The following is a 21,714-nucleotide window of genomic DNA, read 5'->3' as shown; positions in this document are numbered from 1 at the left end:
ATTCAAATTTGTAAAACCCCCTCCATGCTGCCGCATTTCATGTAAAGAAAGGGTTCGCGGAATGATTTGAAAGATAGAGCCGGGAAGCACGATTTGCATTCAAGGTAAAACGTTGCATAAACTCTTCCAAATCATTCAAGTTCAGATTACCAATTGCCCAAGGTAAAAACGTTTAAAAATGATAAATTCTTTCCTATCCAACAACCACGAAAATTTGAATCAAGGAGATAACCATTGGAATTCGAAACTTTGTAGAATTGTCCATTTGTCTTTACGCAGCAAGGTCGGGCAATTCCTCACCATCCGTTTTCGTCAGGCAAGTGCACTTTGTCTCTCTTGATCATCTAAAATGCTTATTAATCAAATGGATGCCTGTGCGAATCTGATTAAAATGCTTAAATTTTCGAAATCTGCATCTTTTCGTTTGAAAACGTCATTCAAAGCTGTCAAAATTTAGAATTTGCTCCTAAGGTTTAACCAGAAATTGCATTTTCAAACTTAGGAGAATTTTTCAAGCTTTGTCCCTGTTGAGAATTAATCCAGAAAGTGTTAAGTATAAATTCGCGATCAAAATCTTTATGAATACTTTGGTTTAAAATCAATCAAGCTTTTAGCTAGAAATGTCGCTCCATGCCCAATCTCAATTTTGAATTAATCCTTGAATGCTGGAGTATTCTCTATCTAACCCGCCTTACTTTGTGTATCGCCTCGTAATCCGCATCGGGTTGTGCAGGATAAATGTCTAAATTGGCGGTAGAATCATCAAAGACGCCCGCTACAGCCGAGACATCGCGAGCATCCAAATCAGATATCCCACAAAAAGTTGAAAGGATGAAGTACCAGTATCAAAAAGGAGGATTGAGGGAGTCAAAAGTGCAGAGCGTCTGGGACAATGTCGGTGATACTGACCTTGGCCATATTGACATCCAGGATTTCAGGAATCGGGTCTTCTCCCCTAACGCATATGGCAAGCCTAGACAGATGGTGGAAAGTGGCATCGCCCAAGCAGCGGGATTTCCTCCAACAATACAGAACTATGAGTTAGTGGTAGAGGCCGCCCGACAATATCAGCCAAATTCCAGATTGGTGCTACTTGAGAACATGACCATCGCCAACTCCACTCCTGAGGCCATCAACAACGCATTCGACATTCCCTTCCCAAACAATCCCACAGCCACAACCATAGATGAAGCACAAGGGGCATATGATATGAATCTGGCCTGATGGAAAGGACTGATTAACGAAGAGTGGTACAAGGAGAGAAGGCTTCCAAGCGCCAGAATTGTGAAAAAGACCCCAAGAAGTGATTTTCATAACGAGCATGGGGATATGGTCACATTACGCAGCCGAGTTATGGGACTTCCTAAATCCAACTACTTTGAAGAGTGGATGTTCTATTTCACAGAGCAAGTCTTCGTTGGGAAGTCTAAGTTTGATTGGGCCTAGATCATAAGCGACAACATCCACACTCAACTGATAGAGCTTGAAACAAAGAAATACTTCACTATGACCTCTTATTTGGTCTACATGTTCGCCAAGAACCAGCCGCTGCCCGGTTTGATAATGAAAGGTGAAATCGGGAATGGGCCTAGTCAGGTAAAGGTCTATGATTGTTACCTGCAGCTGCACTACCAAGATATCGCTCCGAGGGAAAAGAGCAGCCTAGCTTATGCAGTTGGCCAATATGAGCGCGTCAATGACGCCTTCACAATGCGCCTGGTCAGGCTAATGCAGGGAGGATTACATATAAGGCTCTCAGAGCAAGCTACTATTCTAGTACAGAGGTATGGAGCCTGGTTCATTCAGTTCTCAAGGTTCTCCTATATCCGAATAGCAGGCTTTGATGGTGCCCCTCTCCGACTTCCACGGTACCCAACCAACAAAATAATTCTTATGGAGGTCGCAAGGCAGTCATGTCTAGCCGGCATCTTACTCAGAGAAAGCAAGCAGGTTGGATTCACGTTCCCCATGATCATAGGCAACCATGATGTCCACCTGAAGACCCCTACCCTAGCAGAGGAATCCCTCGTAGACCTGGCCTCTTATGGTCTACAAGACCATTTTCTGAGAAAATATTTCGATCACGATAATCTGGCGAAGAGAGCCTATGGCAGGCGGTATAGAGCAAAGGAATCAGTTGAAGACTATTGGAAGAATTGCTCTGATGACTATGAGGTCTGGAGACGTGAGTATTCTAGGCTGAGTGTGCAGCAAATGCGACTATTTGAATACCATCGGGTCCCAGATCAGCTCACAGATTCAGGGAATTGCCTCCAGGTCTGAGAATTTGAGGCGGTAAGGCACCTTTTGCCAGGCGTTGATTGGTCCTAGGACCCAATCACTGATTTTGAGGTAGTCATGGCAGCCCTAACAAGGTACACAGATCAATGGTTACATCAGCAGATTGAGAGGCTAATTCACGAAGGAGTCCAATTCACCTACCACCTAATGGATAGCCTTGATTCTCAGTCCTCCGAAGATGAGGGAACGTCTAGTGCACCCCGGGAAGAAATTGAGAAACCAGAGAAAAGAAAGAAGGCTAAGGCTTGCTGAGGGACTCGGACGTCCAAAAGAACAAGAAGGGAGAAGATTCCTATAAGGAGACCAGAGGTTACGTCATCGTTAAAGGACCCCAGTTTGTCCGACGATGTAGTAGAATTGGATTATATACCTGCTCCGCCTTCCCAGAGTGACGTCAACGCGTTTGAAGCTAATGATCCTCCCGCGCCCGACATGCTAGAAGCTGAGCTAAGAGCCCTTGAATCAACCGAACCAGGCAACCAAATTGAGGAAGGAGAGATTCCATCCATCCAGGGGGTCAAAGTGCATGAACCCACTCAACAGAGCCGCCACGAGTTGCTGCTCCACAATACAGCATAAGATGACTCTACCGTTGAAGGAGAGCAAAGGATAGATGAGACTCATGAGCTCGAAAGGACTAAAGAACAACCATCACATGAAGATACCAAACAGTTGTTCAGTGAAGTAGGAGAAAATTCAGCTGCAAGCAAAGAACTTCGCACCTCTTCCACCCCTCCGGTAGCAGAGTAGCTGCGAATCTGTGATGAGTCGGCTGAAAACGTCAAAGAACAGAATGCAGACTTAACCTTATCGTCAGCCCAGACAGTTCCTCAAGAGTGGTTGATTGCCAGAGCCCAGCGCAAGGCCGCCACCAAACCAGCTATTGATCTAGAGGATATTTTCTCGTGCATAGACCAAGCAAAAGCTAAGGGGAAGAAAAAGCCCAAGGCGTATTCTAGAGTGACCAAAGACGAGCAAAGGAACCGCACTCTTCACATTGCCACCCCACCTGTGAACAAGCCAGTAGATCAGATTACACTGGCAGATTATAGCATCACAACTGTCCCCATTGGACGAGCCACTAAGGAGCAAGAAAAAGAAGAATTCAAGGATTCAATGCAGAATATACTCAGGCAGCTCGAAGAGATAACAGCTGAAAAGGACATGTATTGGGCTCATGCTGAGCAAGCCGAGAGATACATCGATTAGCTCCTGAGGCCATTACACAATGCCTCCGAATCCCATATTCCCTCGACGGCATTGGCGCAAAGGACCACAACAGAATTTGAAGGAGTACAAGACACTGCAAGGGCTGTCAGGGAATGGATACAAGACATCAAGAAAAGGGGGGAGCGAATCCTTGAGGAAGTAAAAGAGATGGCCCACCATCGAGAGCTCACTCTGGTTAAGTTATTAGAGGTAAGGAGGGAATCCCTCCACATGCATGAAGTGGCTGCCACAACTCTCCCCCTTATGAGGGCTTTCTTTTGGACCCATGCGCAGATTCCTACATTGTCTGCCATCCTAGATCCTCATAACATCAGTACTCTTAAGGAATGGTACTCGATTATCACCATGAAAAACGACACTAGAGAAATTATTGACAAAGAAAATGACGCGTGTGAGGTGATTCTGGGAAACATGCAAGAACTAGGTAAGACAATCCTTCGATAAATGGTTTCGGGATGGAAGAATGACTTGTCCGATGATGCAATCCAGCCGGACTGCGAAGAAAGATTGGGAACGGATAGGATTACCTATTCCGCTAAAGACTTGAGTTTTGCTGGTCAGTTCCATTCAGACATGTTATGCTTTGAGCGTAATCGCTCCAGCTGGAAGGATGGTCTGAAGCACGTAGACCAGTACCTCGAAGGCATGCAATATAAAATTCGCCATCCTCCTATGCCTCCATTCAGTTTGCTTTTCAAATTATGCATCAGGTTCCAGGAATATGTTCGTGAGGAATGTGCAGCAGGTCGTGATCTGTGGCAAGAATATTTGCATGGCGAAGATCAATTTCTAGAAAAGGAGTGTGAGGCTGAAATAGAGAAAGTGATTTCTCAAAAGTGCTTTTTTCTCTCTAAGTCTTAAAAGTGCACTTTTGCACCAAAAGGTGACATTTGACTTTTAGTCAACAAAATGTAAAACTTTATGGGGGCACCTTTTTGGATTATTTTTGAAATTGCTATAATTACCTTTGTGGGTAGTTATTGCTCCTTTTGGGGTGGTTGTTGATATTTGTCTCCCATTTATGGGTATGGGCAGCCATGCTTTATGGATGAATCTGGGCCACTTGTTTAGATTAGATCTGGGCCATTCATCCTTTTTTGAAGCCTATTTAAAGGGGACTAGTTTCCCTTATTTTGTAAGAAGTTCTTGGATTGTTGCAAAAGCTTTGGCGAAATTTACAGGAATTAATGCAAAGATTAAGACTGTTTTCAAGTTTCCTTGTGAGTGCATGGTCTCCTTCTTCACTTAATTTAGAAATCTTTCAGTTATGTTTATTTCCTTTACATAGCATTTTCAAGCAAACATCTGATAGAATCCTCGCAGTCCACACCATTGGGGAACGGCTGATTGCCTTTCTCTCTGCATGGTTAATCTGGACCTTTCATGCTTAGTTCGGTTATTGAATACTCACTATGAATGTAAAAGTTCTGATGTTGTACGTGATAACATGAAAAATCTTATTTTCCTTTGAAAATTGCACTAGATTTATGCAAACATTGTGCTTGAGTAGTTGGTAATGCTTAGTCTTGTTATTTGGAGGCTTCCGTCTGTTTGATGAAACTGCTATATTAGTTAAAATTTATATTTCATGTATATCTCTCTCCCTATCCTTTCCTCCTTTTTCCCCCTTTTTTATCCAGAAAATCCGCAGTCCCATTAAAAAACAGTATCAACTTAACCGAAATCATTTGATAGAAAGATTATAAAAGTTCCAGGGGAACTTATCTATAAATTGCCTATCTCAACGTAAGTCCCCCTTGTGTTTCCAGCATAAACACATCAAACCACTGAGAAATACCGCAGTCAAGACCTGACAAACGAAACCTTGAGGTTATCCCCTTTGATCAAAATATAAAAAATAGCATTAGGGACTTCCTTATCTCAAGAGAGGATAGGATACTCAGCTTGTTATTCTATTTTGTGTTGGCCTTATGGAGTTTGCAGCAATGCGATTTCAGACACGTCAACACAACCCTGCATGAGGAAGTCTAACGACTCGAAACTAATAGGGGATGGAATCTGGTGCAACATGAGAATATCTAACAAGCATATCACCTATGACTATGCAGTCCTATTTCCATGATATGGCAGGAGTTAAGAAAATAAATCAACATGCATCATATTGATTAAACACTTTGGCCAAAGATTTATGCCGACTAACGACAGGTAAATTAGGCATCGAGATTTACCCTCTCTTGTTGTTCCATATTCGACACCTGTCCAATACACACATGATATACATTGAACACACTAGTGAATACACTGTAGGCACCAAGCATATGTAATACACATCAAAGACATACTTAAGGCACATAAAAGATTGTAAGTCACACATAAGAAAATAAACGATACAAGAGCAACTAAGTACATACAAGTGCATGCATGAGCTTATACAAACTTCGTAAACTAAAAGAGTATCCAAGATCACATAAGAACATGCAAAGGTGTATGAAGCTTAAAATGCTTCACTCTATACATATCCACTTATCTACTCATCAAGATTTAAATAAGACTTCAAACACGGTTGTGCTAAGGTATACAATTAAACCAATCAAGAACCCAATAAAGGACATACATGGAAACCTCATAATAATTATTTCCAAAACCTTGCTTATTATCTTATCTTTGATTATTCACAAGCTTCATTCTAATGGCATTGCGTGTTTAGTATCTTAAGAAAAATAGTCAAACACAACTTTCTCAAAATGGTGCTATCAAAAAGGAATGCTAAAGGAACCTTATTTCGCTACCAAAAGAATTGTGATGAAATTTTTTTCTTATGCTAATATCAACCCAATAAATTCTTCTATACCACTATTTCAACTCTCAATGATCCTTTCTTAAGCATAATAGAATCCTAATATATTCCTTATACATTTTCCTAGACCTTCTAGCAATAATGTCTTTCAAAGGACTTCAAAAAGATCATCATTAAGTATATAGGACTATAAAATTGTCCAACTTATAGTCTAATCGGCAAATCTAATGATAAGATAACCTTGGTCAGTAACTCAAATTTTAAATCATGTCCCAACATGTAGAACAATAACTTTTTAACTATTTTTCTAAAAGAATCTCATGTATTTGTACTTGCTAATAACAAGATAAGCGTTTATCCTATCCTCTAGGATATCCAAGTGTTAACCTTTTGATACTTCATGACCAATTATAATTATCCCATTCTAGTCTAATACTTTCAAGAAATATTTATATAAAAAATCAAATATGTATCCATTTTATTCAATGGAATCATAGTCGTAGTCTCTTTTCAAGCACAAGAAGTACAGACTTCATCTTGAACATCCTAATAAAGTTTTTGTTACTTAATGATCAGCTTAAATTATTGAATATAACATCGTTGAAGGCCATGAAAACATGTATATATTCTAGTGCATTAAAATACTCCCAAGATCATAAATATCAAGGTGGCTTTAATAGATCTCTTTAGGATCATAGATAGATACCTTTTTGCTCTTATCAATTAACACAAAAATATCTTTCTATAAAGACACTAAGCTATAATTACTTAACCCAAAGTCATGTGCGTCAAGGGTTTATCTATATATAAACACTAATTATCAATGTCTATTGAGTTACCTTTATATTTCTTTCTATTGTGACTATGAAATCCTTTACTCAACAATTCATACTCTATACGTCAATTGCTTTAGAATTAGTAAGTATTATGAGAAAACTATATTAATATGCCCATTAAGAAATGCGCTTAAGTACAATGAGTTATTCTCAATGTATTTAATAGCAGCTTTATGTATTTAAAAGTGAAGAATCATATCTACCTATTGGATCTACAGGATACAATGCAACTTGATAGAGGGATAGATAAAGCAATTTGAAGGTTGCAAATCATACACAATCAATTTAATAATAATTTTAAAAGAATAAGGGTTGTGACACCAGTAGCCACAACATCAAGATCATGGAGGTCTCTAATAACTACATCATGTGGTGTAAACTCAACTATCTTGCCTGTACCAGAATGACAAATCTGATACACTGCAAGAAGGTTGGTGGAGATGTCAGGAACAATGAGAACATCCTAAAGACAACCACCCTCAAGTTGAATAAGGCTTGAACCCATAACTAAAAACTGAGTATAGTCCCCAACTGCAATTTGGGAAGTGCCACAATTTGAAAGAGAGGCAACAAGGTCCTGAGAATGTGTCATATGGTGAGAAGCATCAAAGTCGAGTATCCAAGTCATAGTGGAAGGCAAGGTCTATCCAGAAAGAGCATGACCTGTGCTCGTGTGTGAGGAAGAAGACGTAGGGGCTGATATATTATGCTGCCACATGGCCTCCTCTAAAGAGTCTAGTCTTTTCCAAGAGCTGGCAATTGAATGTCCCTCCTTGCCAAAAAAATTGTAAGGGTCACTTGAATTCTTCATCTAGAAGGAAGACTCACTAGACTTACAAGAATTAGTAGGTTATGGAGTGAATCGGGATCTTTGATTTGACCTCTGAGTGGGATTGGAGGAACTCTATTTTCTTGATGAAGAATTTGTCTTGGGCTTCTGTTTTCTCTTAGATGACTGTGCTACCAAAGCTTGTGACTTGCAACCGGAAAGTGAATCAAGCTTAGTCAACTTAGCCTATTCCTACATCAAGCGATCACAAAACACCTCAAAAGAAGGAAAAGTTTAGGCATCACCCTAGGTATCCATGGTGGAGTAAAATGTAGAAGCAAAGATTCGAAAGAGCCTTTGCAACTTAGACAAAATCATGAATATGCACTCTTTGTCAATCTTATCCTTTCCATGACCCTATAATAATGATCTAATTGATTTGAATTTATCTAGAAAGTCCTCAATTGAGAAGGAATCAAGTATAAATGTAGTCAAATCAATCTCAAGTTGAAGTGCCCTGAACTCATTTATTGTACCAAAAAGATCCTTAAACTTATCCCACATAGCTTGAGGAGTAGTGCAAGACTCAAGGTGAAATAGGTGACTGCCTGAAACATGCATGGCAATCAAACCCATAGCCTCATCCATCTTGTTCCTGTGCTGATAGATCTCATACTTATGGGTCAAGTTTGGTTGAGTCTCATTTAAGGTTGACCACAAACCTTTGGACATGAGTAATCTAGCCATCTGAGTTTTCTAGTTATGATAATTACGAGGCATAAGGCATTCAATAGACAGTGAATCCGCCATGGGTCTAATATGTTATGAGGATTTGAAAGATGCAATTTTACCCTCCCACAATAAGAAAAAACAAACCCTTTTGCAACTTGATGACTAGGAAGCGATAAAAGCAAGAAATCACTTGAAATCGATGCTTTGTGTACTTGAGTGAAAATTTGGAAAAAATAGCAATAGATCTGGGTAGAGCATATGGGGCTAAAAGGGCTTTAGTGGCATTGTAGGCAGTGGATGGGTGGAGGTGGCACTTTGGTTGTGTGCAGGCGACAACCTAGCCGAGTGTTGGCAGAGCGTCAAATGAGGGTGGTGGAGCAACTTTTAGGGGTGGTGCATTGACTTTTTTGCTAGCGGAGTGGTATTTTTGGTGGCTTGGTGGCGTTTCCTAGTGGTGGTGGAGTTGCAGAGCATGTGTCTATGAGGTTGTACAAATTCGTACAGGTGCTAGAAAAGTTTTCAAAAAATTTCAAGTGCACCATTTTTCATGCAACAATAGGCAATCCTAGGGTTTTTGGCTGTTGTGACTCGTGAGTGTGATGGCAAGGTCTATTTTGCTCCACAATGCCTAAAATTTTTGCTGACTTATGGATGTTGCCTTGAAACATGTGCTCACAAAAAAAATCGCCCAAAAACTCAACAACTCACAATTTGATGAAATGACAACCAATCAATAGGTTTTGGGACACTGTGAACACAATGGTGAGGCTTGTTTTGCTTCAAAGTGCTCAATAAAAATACCCACTTCCATGCCCACACAAGAGGTTAGATTTGGTGACCTTGTAACACTTCTGAGAAAAGAAACCCTCAAAGCTTGAGAAGGGGTTTGTTGAATCCATGCTCTGATACCATGTTCAGTTTTGCAACACAAGCACTTGCAAGATCAAACAACAAATGAAGAACACCTTCCACAAATGAGAGCAACAAGAATGAAATGCTATATTTATCCAAGCAAAATATTATAGAATGAATGAAACAATGCATAATGACTTGCTTTATAGAAAGCAAAAGAAGCCCTAATCTAAAATTAGGAAACGAAAATTGGCTTAAATAAACTAAAATTAGCTCAACTAAATGAACTGAAGCTAAAAAGCATGCCTCCTAAATATAGAATGGACTAATAGAAGTGCGAGATCTAAAGTGCAATAGGATGACGGGAAGGTAGATGTAGGGTTTTAGGTCATGATTGTAGCTCGAATTTGATGGGGAAATGGAAGTCTTGAAGTCTAGAGAATGAGCAATGGAAGCATCATGGAGGATTTGGGGGAAAGATTGGGAACTAGACATTAGGATGGGATGTCTGAATGGAAAACTGGATGTTTGAAACTTATGCATAACTCTACACAAAAAGAAATGAACAACATAAGGCAATTGGATCTTTTGCGGGAATTGGATGTAGAAGTGAACATGGTAATTGGACATTTGGAATAAAATTCAAAAGTTGACTTAAATTCTACATGAAAAGAGACGAGAGAGGATGTGGGAAAAATAGATGGAACTTGATGAAGGAAGTGGATGAAATTGAATGTTTGGGAGCAAGAGGAAAGTTTGAGAAAAGGGCAATGGATGGAGGAAGGGAGCTTGATAGAACCTTTGCAAGAAAGCTATGTAGGAATGGAGGTGAGAGCCGAAGGTGGAAGAAATATCTAGATCCACATCGAGATTTTGCAAATGGGGTGGAACATAGGGAAGAGAAAGGAAGGAGGCAATTAACCTGTGATACTTCTAAGTAGGACTGAACATTAGAATTAGATAACGGATTGGTGGGAAATGTTTGGATGTCCATTAAAAGTCTAAAACTTCACAAAAACCACCAAAAACACCTAGGACTTAGAATTTTCTTGGATCTTTGCAACTTCCAACATATGATAGGCACATGGGGGATGAAGTATAACAACACTTATGCAAATTTAACAAATGGAGACTCATACAAAAATTTGTTAGACTGGTTATATGTGATGGGTAAAATGAGGCCTAAATGAACAAAGGGATTGGGACTCAAGAAAATTTTGGAAATGTCAAATTGAGTCCTGACAAGTATTACTTAGTAAGATGTGATCTCTTCTAGTATCCAACTTGTCCACTTTTCATAATTCAATTTGTAATGTCTGCCTTTCCAATTAATTGAGGTGGTCATTTTTTGTCTGACTTTAGAGCCAGGATTAATGTAGTAAATATTTAGATAGCCAAAGTTATTTCCACTTGTTTTAGCTCTAGGTATAGTTTGAGTTTGGTATCATATGCAATGTGGAAAGTGTTCAATTTTCCATTTTATGGGCAAACAATCCCTCAGCTACTGCATTACATTCTTGCATCTTCCAGTACATACCTTCATTGAATCTTCTTTGAGGTCCTAAAGGTATTGGACTATAGGGCAATCTTGTTTAATAGAATACTGCATGTCAAATGGTAAGTTGAAGTTAATTAATAAATAGCATTGCAGTTACATAGAAGAAGATTATATAAATTCTTCTGATACGTCTTTTGTTCTATTACTAATAATTTTATATAGGAGACAGCTTTCATTATTTGTACTTCTGACAGTTCTTATGTAGTTTCATTTTTAGTTTGCTAGTTTTGGGCATACACTAATATTGCATCTACCTGTTGGGAAGAAAGTTTTGGTTAGTATGGCCGTTATTTCAATCAGAGGGGGAAAAAATTGCACATCATATTTCTACTTTCAAGACTACCTTGGAGGATCTAGCCATATTGGTAAAGCCAGTTTACTTCTGAATTGTCACAAGGTCAAAACCTTTGGTGATAGGAAATTAAGGCAATAAATAGCAAAGTAAAAAAGTTCCCTTTTCCATAAGGGATCCTATACACCAAGTAGGCATGCTGTCCGGACCAAGAGAACTTATCCATACCTTTTACCTTTTTAAAAATCCCTTATGTTGTTTGTCTAAAGATCTTGGCATTAGTCTATTGAAAGATTTCACTATGAAGCACTAGCTAATGGTGGAAAGAACTAACTTCAAGCAAAGTCCTGCTGCTGCATTCTAGGTGAATGTTTGTGTAGTAATTTTTGGGATTCCATGAAATACCCAACAAAAAGAATCTTTACATGCTAGTTTGTAGATCACACTCCTAGTTAATGAATAAAGAGCTAAAATACTGTTGAAGGAAAAGCCATCAAGAACAGTTGTTGTCATTTAGCATTAATATAAGGCTGAACTACAATTAATAAAGTGAAAACAATTATTATGGAAGCGCCTTTTGTCTATTTCAATTTCTTTGTATCTTTTACTCTAGTAAGCTTTGAGAAAGAGCCTCATTACTATGCAATAAATTTCTGCTTTTTTAAAGTTTATTATTCAGTCTTATTTGTTCTCATATCTTTTGCAAAGAGATTCCATTCATCTTTATGTTAAAAGGGATGAAGGCCAGGATTGTTCATTAGGTTTTGGATAAAATAAAAGCTTGCTGGTCTCTGGCCTTTGTGGTAAATGTCTTGACTCTCGAGCTTTCATTTCTAGCTTCTAAAGCTTGTTTTATGCTTTTCAAACAGGAATATAAATCATGGGATGAAACTATACCGGTGGATATTGGCTATCAGATCGATTCTTTCAGAATTCAAGATGATGATTGTGCACTAGAACAAAATCTTCCGATAAACAGAACTTTGCAATTCCCCTCTTTATCATTTATGCACCTTATGTCTAAGACAGAAATATTTGTTGATAAATCACATTTATTTGACCTGTTAAAGATAGCAACATTGACAGGGATTTTCAGTTTGCAAGATTATCATCAGGCATTGGCAACCACAGATATTGGATCTGTAATACAATCTGCTAGTTGGCTTGGGGACCTTGGGGATATTAGCACCGGGTTTACCTCAGTCAGTTCTCTTATCCTTGGGCTCAATTTTAGTGAACTGAATTGATAACCTAGCATTTTGAGCTAATTCAAACTTACCTATGCTCTCTCTCCAAGACAAGGCTCCTGAGTAACATTTCAGGTCAGCCAAAAAATCAATAATACTAAATTTTTCTTCTTTCAGCTTTCTTTAATGAGTTGCCATTTAAATGTTTCCCTTTCCTAAATGATTTTTCAGTTGAATAATTTCAATTAAACAAGATTGCTTTGAACTACATTTTTTTAAGATTTGGATGCAAGCACTCTAGGTACAAATATTTTTAAGATCTTGTTTTTGCATTTACACAACCATGCATGTAGCAGAACTTGAGCTTCCTTTGGGAATTAGAGTTCTAGTTGGAATATTACTAGAGGTTCTTTTCCAGTTTGTTAGTCTGTATGCTAGTCTTTCTCTTTTTGCAGCCTAATCTGATATTAAGTGTTCTTGGCATTGATGGCTCCTTTGAATCTCTCACTTTGAGATGTTTCGTTTCTAATTTTACTTATCTTTTCTCTTTCTTATTATACATTTTGAGAGCAAGAGGTAGTTTCATTCATTTTATAACTAGTATAGTTTGTCATATCCATTTGGCAACATTAATAATATTTTCCTGCTGAAGGGGTTGTAACTCAATTAGTGAGGATGACAGTGTGTCATGCCGTCAACCAAGGTTGGAATCCCTGAAGGTATGGTGAGGGCTAGGTTCAATCCTTGTGTGGCTATGACAAAATCCCAATTGTGGCAGCTTAGCCACAGGAAGCTTATGGTATGGGTGTATGCTTACTCAACATGCTGTAATCAGCTTAAGGGAAGAGATGCCAATATCTTTGTAACTCAGTTGTATCCTTAAAAATAATATACTCCTTTGTAGTGAATAGTAGACAGGTAGAGAAAGTTATGTTTTTTTAGTATATACTCTCCCCTTAAATATATTCACCAAGAAATACATTGAAATATCATTAACATTTATAATTGTTTCATGAGATACAAAGTTGGATACTTGCTCATATAAACATGTGTACATACACTTCACTTCTGAATACTTGGCTTGGAAGAGAAAATTAGATATAAAAATTAGTTTTCAACACAAGCCATATTTATGACTTATTGTGATAGATGATTTGGATAGGTTTTGACTTTATATCATCATTTTAAATTTTGTATGCAGGCATTCTTGCTCATCTTTTTCTCTGAGTTGGGGGACAAAACATTTTTTATTGCGGTAAGACAAAAACTTTGTTTCATCTTTTTGCATTGTTGTTTGATCTAATTGTTGTGACAATGGATTGTCCTAAGTGATGAGGTTAATGTCTTTCCTCACCAATAAATGAAGATTTTTGTAACTAAGAATATAAGACAACAATGAAGATAGTCTTTAGTTATTGATTGATTTTTTTGTAAACCATTGTTATCATAGAGTTAAAAAAATGATTAAACATTAGTAGAGGAAAAAAGGTTAAACTTTTTGTGATTAGTGCGTGTATGCTTATTGTGCACTAAGAGTTTGTTAACTTATTGATATTCATCTACACAATTTTCATATGACAAATAATTCCTCTAGGGACATACCATACGGTAATCTTAGTCTAACACCCATAATAGTAACTATGCCTTGCACATTTCTCCACTTTTCACTCTATGATACTAGGTAGGAGAAGCCTTCCACTTTGGAACCCCTAACCCTATCCAAATCTATTGGAACAACAATAATAAAAAATCCATTGAATGGATGATTTAGGGATTTGACACTAATCACCAAGTGTTTGTGCATAATATAAATAGCAATACACTCTTTGAGCCTCTTTTAGGTTTGTTACAAACACCTATGCATTAGTATCCAGTTCCACCCTAACATAGTGAGACCTTTCATGTTTTGACATGTTCCATCAATAGCATCTGCATCATGCACAATCATCCATCTCTGTCTATAGCAGGTGTTAAATCAATAGAAAAATTGGGTGTCAGCTATATCCAATAATCTACTTCACTAGCATTGACATATCTCATCAATAGTCATAGCCAATTCTTCAACCTCGGCAGTTTTGTTCTACCTTATGTTGAACCATAAGTATGAATACAAAATCATCAATGTTTGAGGAGTCTGACACAAGAACCCTATAACTATTAGAGAAATTGCTGTAAAGTTTATTACAAAATTCATAATAACATGGACCAGCTTCATTACAAAAGATTTCCTATGATATATAGTAAGCATATATTCAGGTTAACCACGATTGTTCAAAACATCACTAGTAGGACAACATCTGAAAGCCCAAACTATGGCTGTAGCCCCATTGAAACCTACAATACCAACATAAGAGCTGAGCAAACAGATCACCTAACTAGCAAAAGAATGGATGATGCCTTGACCTCTACACTCCATTTGGGTCAACTTGTACCACTTTCAATGATAACCATGAATACCTTTACTTGGGATGTATACGTTTACAAGCACTCTGATTTTTTTTATTAAAAAGCACATCTCAATTTTTTTAAATCATACTCTCCCATGCCAAAAGCTCAAATTTGTATTCTTCTACCTCAAATTTTTTCATTCTACATAATATTTCTTGTCACACTCTAATGGAAAAGAAGATGAGAAGAATATTGGCTTGAAGACATCATCTCCATGACAATTTAACTGGTGGAAGATGTACTTCTTGTTGGAGATCAAGATATTCTCTTTGAGTAGGCATTTGGCTTGATATGCCATTCTATCAAGTTTTGACATTTTTTTTATGTTACTAGTGCTACTATCATTATGAGTAATTCTATTTCATCTAATTTACTTTATTTCATGGTAGATTGTGTACATGTATGAACATCTACTTGTTGGATCAAGATATTCTCTTTTATGAGGCATTTTGCTTGATGCGTGTTTTCTATATTTGTTACCATCATTGTAAGTTTACTTCATTTATTTTATGATGATGGATTCCATGCATGTATCAACATTAACCCCGAGTTTATGGCCCTCGAGTGGTGGTCATATTGTATGCTGGGATTTGATTTTTAGTTTGGGGGTTTCAGCCACCATCATTTTTCTGTTATATGTGGACAAATATTATTTATAGTATGCTTGAGCAAGTCATACACAATATTTTTCCTAATTTAATTCTCTTATTTATTCAAGTGAGAGATATATGCTGGAGTTGTTATGACCAAAAAATAGTCATCTGGACTCCCAATGGTGGCATAATTGAAGGTCAACTGATGTTTGGCCACATGGGTAGTATCCCTATAGAAATTTAATGGCCACCATATTCAATTGCCCTGTTTGAGGGGTCTTGGAGAATGGTTAATTACCACCATTCACACAATGCTTGTGTGAAATTGAATTTCATGCTAATGTTTGGGAAACAAGCACTTGTCCACATGTATGTATAGTCACAAGAAAGATAACTTTTTCACAGCAGTATTGGATCAAGTCAACCTGCGTTGGCTGAGTAATCCTTTCCAATCATTATTTACTCGAGATCACAAAGAATTCAAACTGTCAAACTAATTTTGGACAATATTACTGAGAGAAATTAATCTGTTATTAACTCTATTGAAAAGAATATAATCACGAGCTCCATTACTGGTTATCTGTAAATCTGCTCCCTAACCCCTGCTTGGTTCATTACAAATTCTACATCAACTTTTTCATTTACCATAGCAATGTTACTGACATAAAAGATAGTTACATGGCTTTCTTGTAACTTGTTTGTACCAACCTATTGCAATGTGTATTCTATTTCTACCTTAAAGATGGTGTATCGGATCAGCCATGGTCTGTAACAATCCACAACTACTTCAATGCCCTCTATGACACAAATAAAGATACAATTAAAAATTTTGTGCTATTACCATTCAGCTTACTACTACCCATAGAACTCTGTCTGCAAACAATTTTTACAGTTTGGATTTCTAGAGCGAGATTATACTAATGTTGATAAATGATCAGCGTGGGTCAATGTGACTTGAAAATAAATTCATTTACTATAGAACAGTAGTAGGATGAAAGAACCCTAGAAATTAATGTGGAATGGAATGCCACCATAGGGATATACTATGAATCAACTCTTTGCAATCAAGAAAGTGTCACAATATGATAAGAGCTACAAATCAAGAGGATCCACAAAGTATGGCAACCACATCAGTGATGTTCATATCAAGGAAGAAGAGGATGCTAACGTAACCTAGAGAGTTGCACCACAAAATCTGCTTCCACCTTCCTTAGATAAGTGAGTTATTCCTAAACAAAGTTTTCTGTTCAGACCGTTGGGTCATCTATGTTCTATTAGCAGGGCTTTTGTTATTCTTTATGGAGCTGCATCTGCTCATCAGGATGGGCTGTTGCCATCATATGCATCTTAAAGCAATATCCAGTCATGAATTTCCTTTGTCTAACAATCAAACTTTTTCTTGGGAAAACACATAAAAAATAATGATGCTGGCAAAACCATTCCTTTGGATAGCAAGAGAAAAATAATTTCAGCCAAATCGAAATGATGAAATGAGAAACAATATAGTTACTGTAAAAATAACGAAAATTGTCTTTTTTCTTGTATAAATGTGGAACAATGCAAAGTAAATTCAATAATTATATATTGTTACATGATTTTGCCAAGGAAATTCACTCGTCAGATTTGACTTACTAAATTGCTGCAGCTAGGGAATGAATTACAATAACAATTGAAGTGTCTGGCATTGGAACACGATGTAGGTCCTAGATGCATGCCATATCACATCTTTTATGTATCTGTTTCAGTCCCACCTTATTTCCACTGATTTCATTTCCCAACCATGTGACTGCTGCATTAAAAGCTATCTATATGTTATCTTCAAGGACAATTAGAAAATGTTTAATCAAGCCACTATATAATAAAAAATCAAAGTATTCATTGACAACTATCATGAATCTTTTATATTTGAGCATAAATGGAGGGTGGAGGGAATTTCCTTTCTCTCATAGCAATATTACTGGTTGCTTCTCATCCACTTCTTTTGCAGGAAGTATGGAATATGTATTAAGTTTTTGTGATGATTTCTGAGTGTTAAGTTGGTAGAATTAATAGTTTTCTATTTATTTCCTTTTTCAAACTGGCAAGTGTGTCTTTGTCTTATGTTATATATATGTATTTTTATATAATTTTTACATTATGGTTTGCCTCTTGCTATTACCTTCATTGTGTTAGCTATTCCAGAGACAGTCACATTTGAGAGTAAATATTATGAATATTAATATTACCGAGACATTTCTATAATAATTTTATGGTAAAACGTAATTTTTAATATCAAGATGTATGGCAATCATTAACATGTTTTAAAAAAAACATCATATTAGATAGAAATCAAAGTGTACATATGCATCAATGCCATGCCTGAAAGCTATAAGTCCAAGCCTGGGCGGTACAAAGAAAACGATACATATTAGCAAACTTGCATATTAGAATTCATTGGGACAAATCAAAATCCAAAATCTTTCTCAAATCCTCTTGAAGCTTGGTCAACCACCACTGAGGGGGAAAACCAATAACAAATAAGGTTGTAATTGTCAAGAGCACAATTGGCTAGCCCATCCACTACTTTATTGCATTCTCTGGGAACATGGCTGAAGTGAACCACCCGGAATTTGTCCTGCAAACTGTGAATCTTCATTCTTCCCTGACTCTCTTGCCATTTACCAATTTTTTCTATGGAATGCCTTAGGATCAGATAACAATTTGACAATTACCTTTGAATCAGATTCAATTTGGAGTTTTTTCCACCCAATTTTGAAAGCCTCTTGCATCCCTTTATAAAAAGCTTTGATTTACAACTTTTTTTTCCCAGATGCCCAATGCACTTCTATTAGGATGTCATTGAGAAACAGTCATTTTACAAAGTGTGTTTTGTCCCCTTGTTTCCTTCTGTTCATCTTGCACTTGTCAATGAAATCTAAGGAAATTCAAATTTCTTCTATGTTTATGGCTTCTATATCTCAGTATAGCGCATGCCTTCAAGTTGACTATGTGTATTATCTTGATAACCCATGGATTTTTCTTTCTTAATCCCATAATCAAAGTGCTTTATCTTATGGTCAATCTAAATTAATCTACCTGTTGATTTCTGCTCCTTGTGCTATTGTGTCTGATCTATGAGAAAGTGTAGAATTATATTGGAATTATGTTAAATAGTTTTAGATTCTGGCATATATTCCGTTTTGTATATCTCCTTAATGAATTTTTTTGAACTGTTCTCCTTCATTTATTTGAGTTGATTTGGATAATAAAATAACTATGATAGTAAATTTATTTTATGTTTTCTTCCCATAAGGACACTAAGTTTGGTACATTGTGTGTTTGAAACAGGCTCTTTTGGCTTCACGAAAATCCACTGCTGCTGTTTTCCTTGGAACATTTGGTGCCCTTGCGTATGTTTCCTGTGCTTTATGGTTTATGAGTTAATTACTTTTTCAATTCACCTTATTTGGTTGAACTAGTGGGGTTGTTGGTGGATGGGTCCTTTCAAAAGCAATATGTTTTCAACTCATTCAAACACATTTTTACCATAAGGACTTACGGTTGAAATTTTGAAACTAAGAACATACAAAAGTAAAAAAACTAAATGGTAAACTCTTAACATTACAGAGAGGAATTCAAGTTACTTGACTGTGATCTTTCAATTTCTATTTTTGATGTTTCATTCTTTGATAAATACTCTACAATTAATGTGCACAGAAGTCAATATCAATTTCTCCTTCTATACACTTCTACTTGGCAGAAGTTTACACAATTATGGTCTCATACCGTTGCCTTTGCTTGAAATTGGTTCTGGGAAACCCTTAAATAGACTTTTATTTTTATGAATTTGATACCATTGTTTATGTTTTCCAGAAAAGCTCCATTTGATTGTCATACACCAGATTTTGAAGATCTTTATCCAGATTGTAGGCTTCTTTCACAGGAGACAATGGGTTATCACTTTATCCAAGTTTCCACTTCCTTTGTCGTTTTATCTTTATCTGCCCTTGGTTATGTATACAAGCCTTTCACTATTAACTATGAGATTCTAAATCTTTGTTATATTTGAGTGGCATGTCTTTTAAAAGCTGTACTTCTAAACTTCTGAACATATCAACTCGTGGTCATGGCAATAGCTGCATGAAAATATCAGAGGTTCATATTTGATGTCAAATTTTGCACTGAAGAAAATGTGCTTTAATTCTCACCTTTGATGTCGCTATGTGGCATCTATCCAGGTTCAATTAAAGAAATAAAGCTATAGATATCTATTTAGTTAGTTCAGCTGTCAATTTCTTCATCCTTATGCAAATAGATCTTACTCTATGTGGCATCCTTCTGACCTCAATTAAATAAATAAAGCTGTAGATATCTATTTTGTTAGTTCAGCTGTCAATTTCTTCTTTTGTAAGAAACTAGAGCTTATTTATGTATTCTCTTTTATTCCTTACTCAGGGTAATGACGGTTATCTCTGTGTTTCTTGGGCGTACATTTCATTATGTTGATGGTATTGTGCCAATCAGGTAGTCTTGTTTCTATTGATGATATTTTTTTTCGTTTCTTTTCTCCTTTGAAATAGAGACATGCTGTTGAAAGTTTGTTTTAAATAGCTATTCTTTTACCAAATTAATATCAATGTGTATAGAATTATTTAGTTAGAGAAATATCAGCGGATATGAGCATGAAATTTTTCTTCAAGATCTTCATATCTAGGCAAGAAATTTTTAAAGAAATTTATAAATGAAAATGTTGATCTCAGACTTGGTCAAATGGAGTTGCCACTTGATGATCTAGCTGCCGTTGGTCTTCTGGTAAGCTTGTTAAAGTCAATTGAAAGGTAATCAATGCTCAGATATTTTAGGGATGCTCCAGATGTTAAGTATCTAAAATGAAGTGAAGAATATTTTGTAGGTTTAGTATTCCATACTGTTTATATATTTTTTTTTGTGCTTTGAATGCTTTATGTGAACAAATACAGAGACACATAGCATATGAGATGGTTTCCTGTTAACTTATGTGTTCTACTACATTACAAAATGGCCTGTACTTTTTTTGATAAAATTCTTTTCTCTCAGGTGTATTTTGGAGTGTCAACTTTATTGGAGGCTAGTTCAGGTGATGAGTCCAAGACAAGCAATGAAAAAGATGAGGTACACTTATTTTTTATGAGTCTGACATAATATCTTTAATCCAACAAGTACTCTATGTACAGATCTCTTTCTTTCATAATTAAAAAATTCACAGGTTACTGACTTGTTGATCTTTTTCCTTCAAGAAATTGTATCCTTCATTTGATTTCTAGAGCTCAAACCTATTTTGTAAACATAATAGATAACTTCGGTGCATGTTATAGGGACTTAATTAATATTTATAATCCACATACTTATAAAATTGAAGTTCTCTAGAAAATAACACAGTAAAGAATGTAATTGATAGATCAAAAAAGTGTAAATGATCTGTGTGCACCAATAAACGTATGAAATCAAATGTAATTACCTCTGTACCCCTCTTCCCTGGGGACAAGGCTAACAATGAGACATTGTAAATGATCCACAGTTTCTCTTTAAATACTCTGATTGAGAGATAATCTTGTGTCATACATGCATGAATATGAAAATGAATATAATGATGTATCTTGCTCTTCTCTTGATGTGGTTGTCATTTTTGTGTTGGAGTTCTCTCTATCTATTGCACATATTCCTGTTTGATTTTGTCACGAACAAGAATTTTTTTTTGTTCTTGAAATTTTGAAACCTTATGTATTTGATGATTTGCCTCTAGATTTGATCATTCTCTCTATATGTTTGGAAATGTTAGATGTGTCAAGTATTATGATTTGTGGTTTTGCATTAGTGCCTCTCCAAGTGTCTTTATTTCCTTTTCTTTCTTCCATGCAAGAACTCTGTTATACATCTTGATTTTTTAATCTTACCCAGCACTGTTGCCTGATTCAATTTCACTAGTATTGAGTCCTATATGGTTAACCATGTACTTCAATATGAACATGTTCTCTCATTGTTGATTCTTAACTCCTAAATGTTGAATTCTATAAAATCTTTTATGGTAACTATCTTTGCTAGAGATAACTTAGACTTCCTGAAATTTGACTTGCTTTTTCTTCTCGCTTGTCTGATGTTTCTACTAACTCTTGGTTTGACAAATTGATCTCTCTCATCTA

At 36.5% G+C, this 21,714-nt stretch overlaps 1 protein-coding gene across 7 annotated transcripts in view; it reads left to right on the top strand.

Moving 5' to 3' along the window:
* The window catches only part of LOC131039972 (protein PAM71, chloroplastic), a 185,426-nt gene that overhangs the window by 78,933 nt on the left and 84,779 nt on the right, over positions 1 to 21,714 (top strand). For 6 of the 7 annotated variants that reach the window (XR_009104740.2, XM_057972826.2, XM_057972825.2 and 3 more), the window contains 6 exons: positions 12,198 to 12,530; positions 13,717 to 13,770; positions 18,884 to 18,945; positions 19,991 to 20,059; positions 20,296 to 20,347; positions 20,612 to 20,686. Coding sequence is in view for 6 of the 7 variants with exons in the window: in XM_057972826.2 (XP_057828809.1) it covers positions 12,198 to 12,530; positions 13,717 to 13,770; positions 18,884 to 18,945; positions 19,991 to 20,059; positions 20,296 to 20,347; positions 20,612 to 20,686 (645 nt within the window). In the remaining variant the exon portion in view is untranslated. The remainder of the gene's footprint in view (positions 1 to 12,197; positions 12,531 to 13,716; positions 13,771 to 18,883; positions 18,946 to 19,990; positions 20,060 to 20,295; positions 20,348 to 20,611; positions 20,687 to 21,714) is intronic. The other variant, XM_057972828.2, reaches the window with a different exon arrangement.

Source organism: Cryptomeria japonica, chromosome 9 (genome assembly GCF_030272615.1).
Source record: "Cryptomeria japonica chromosome 9, Sugi_1.0, whole genome shotgun sequence".
In the NCBI taxonomy this organism is placed as follows: domain Eukaryota; kingdom Viridiplantae; phylum Streptophyta; class Pinopsida; order Cupressales; family Cupressaceae; genus Cryptomeria; species Cryptomeria japonica.
This window is presented reverse-complemented; position numbering and strand designations above follow the sequence as displayed.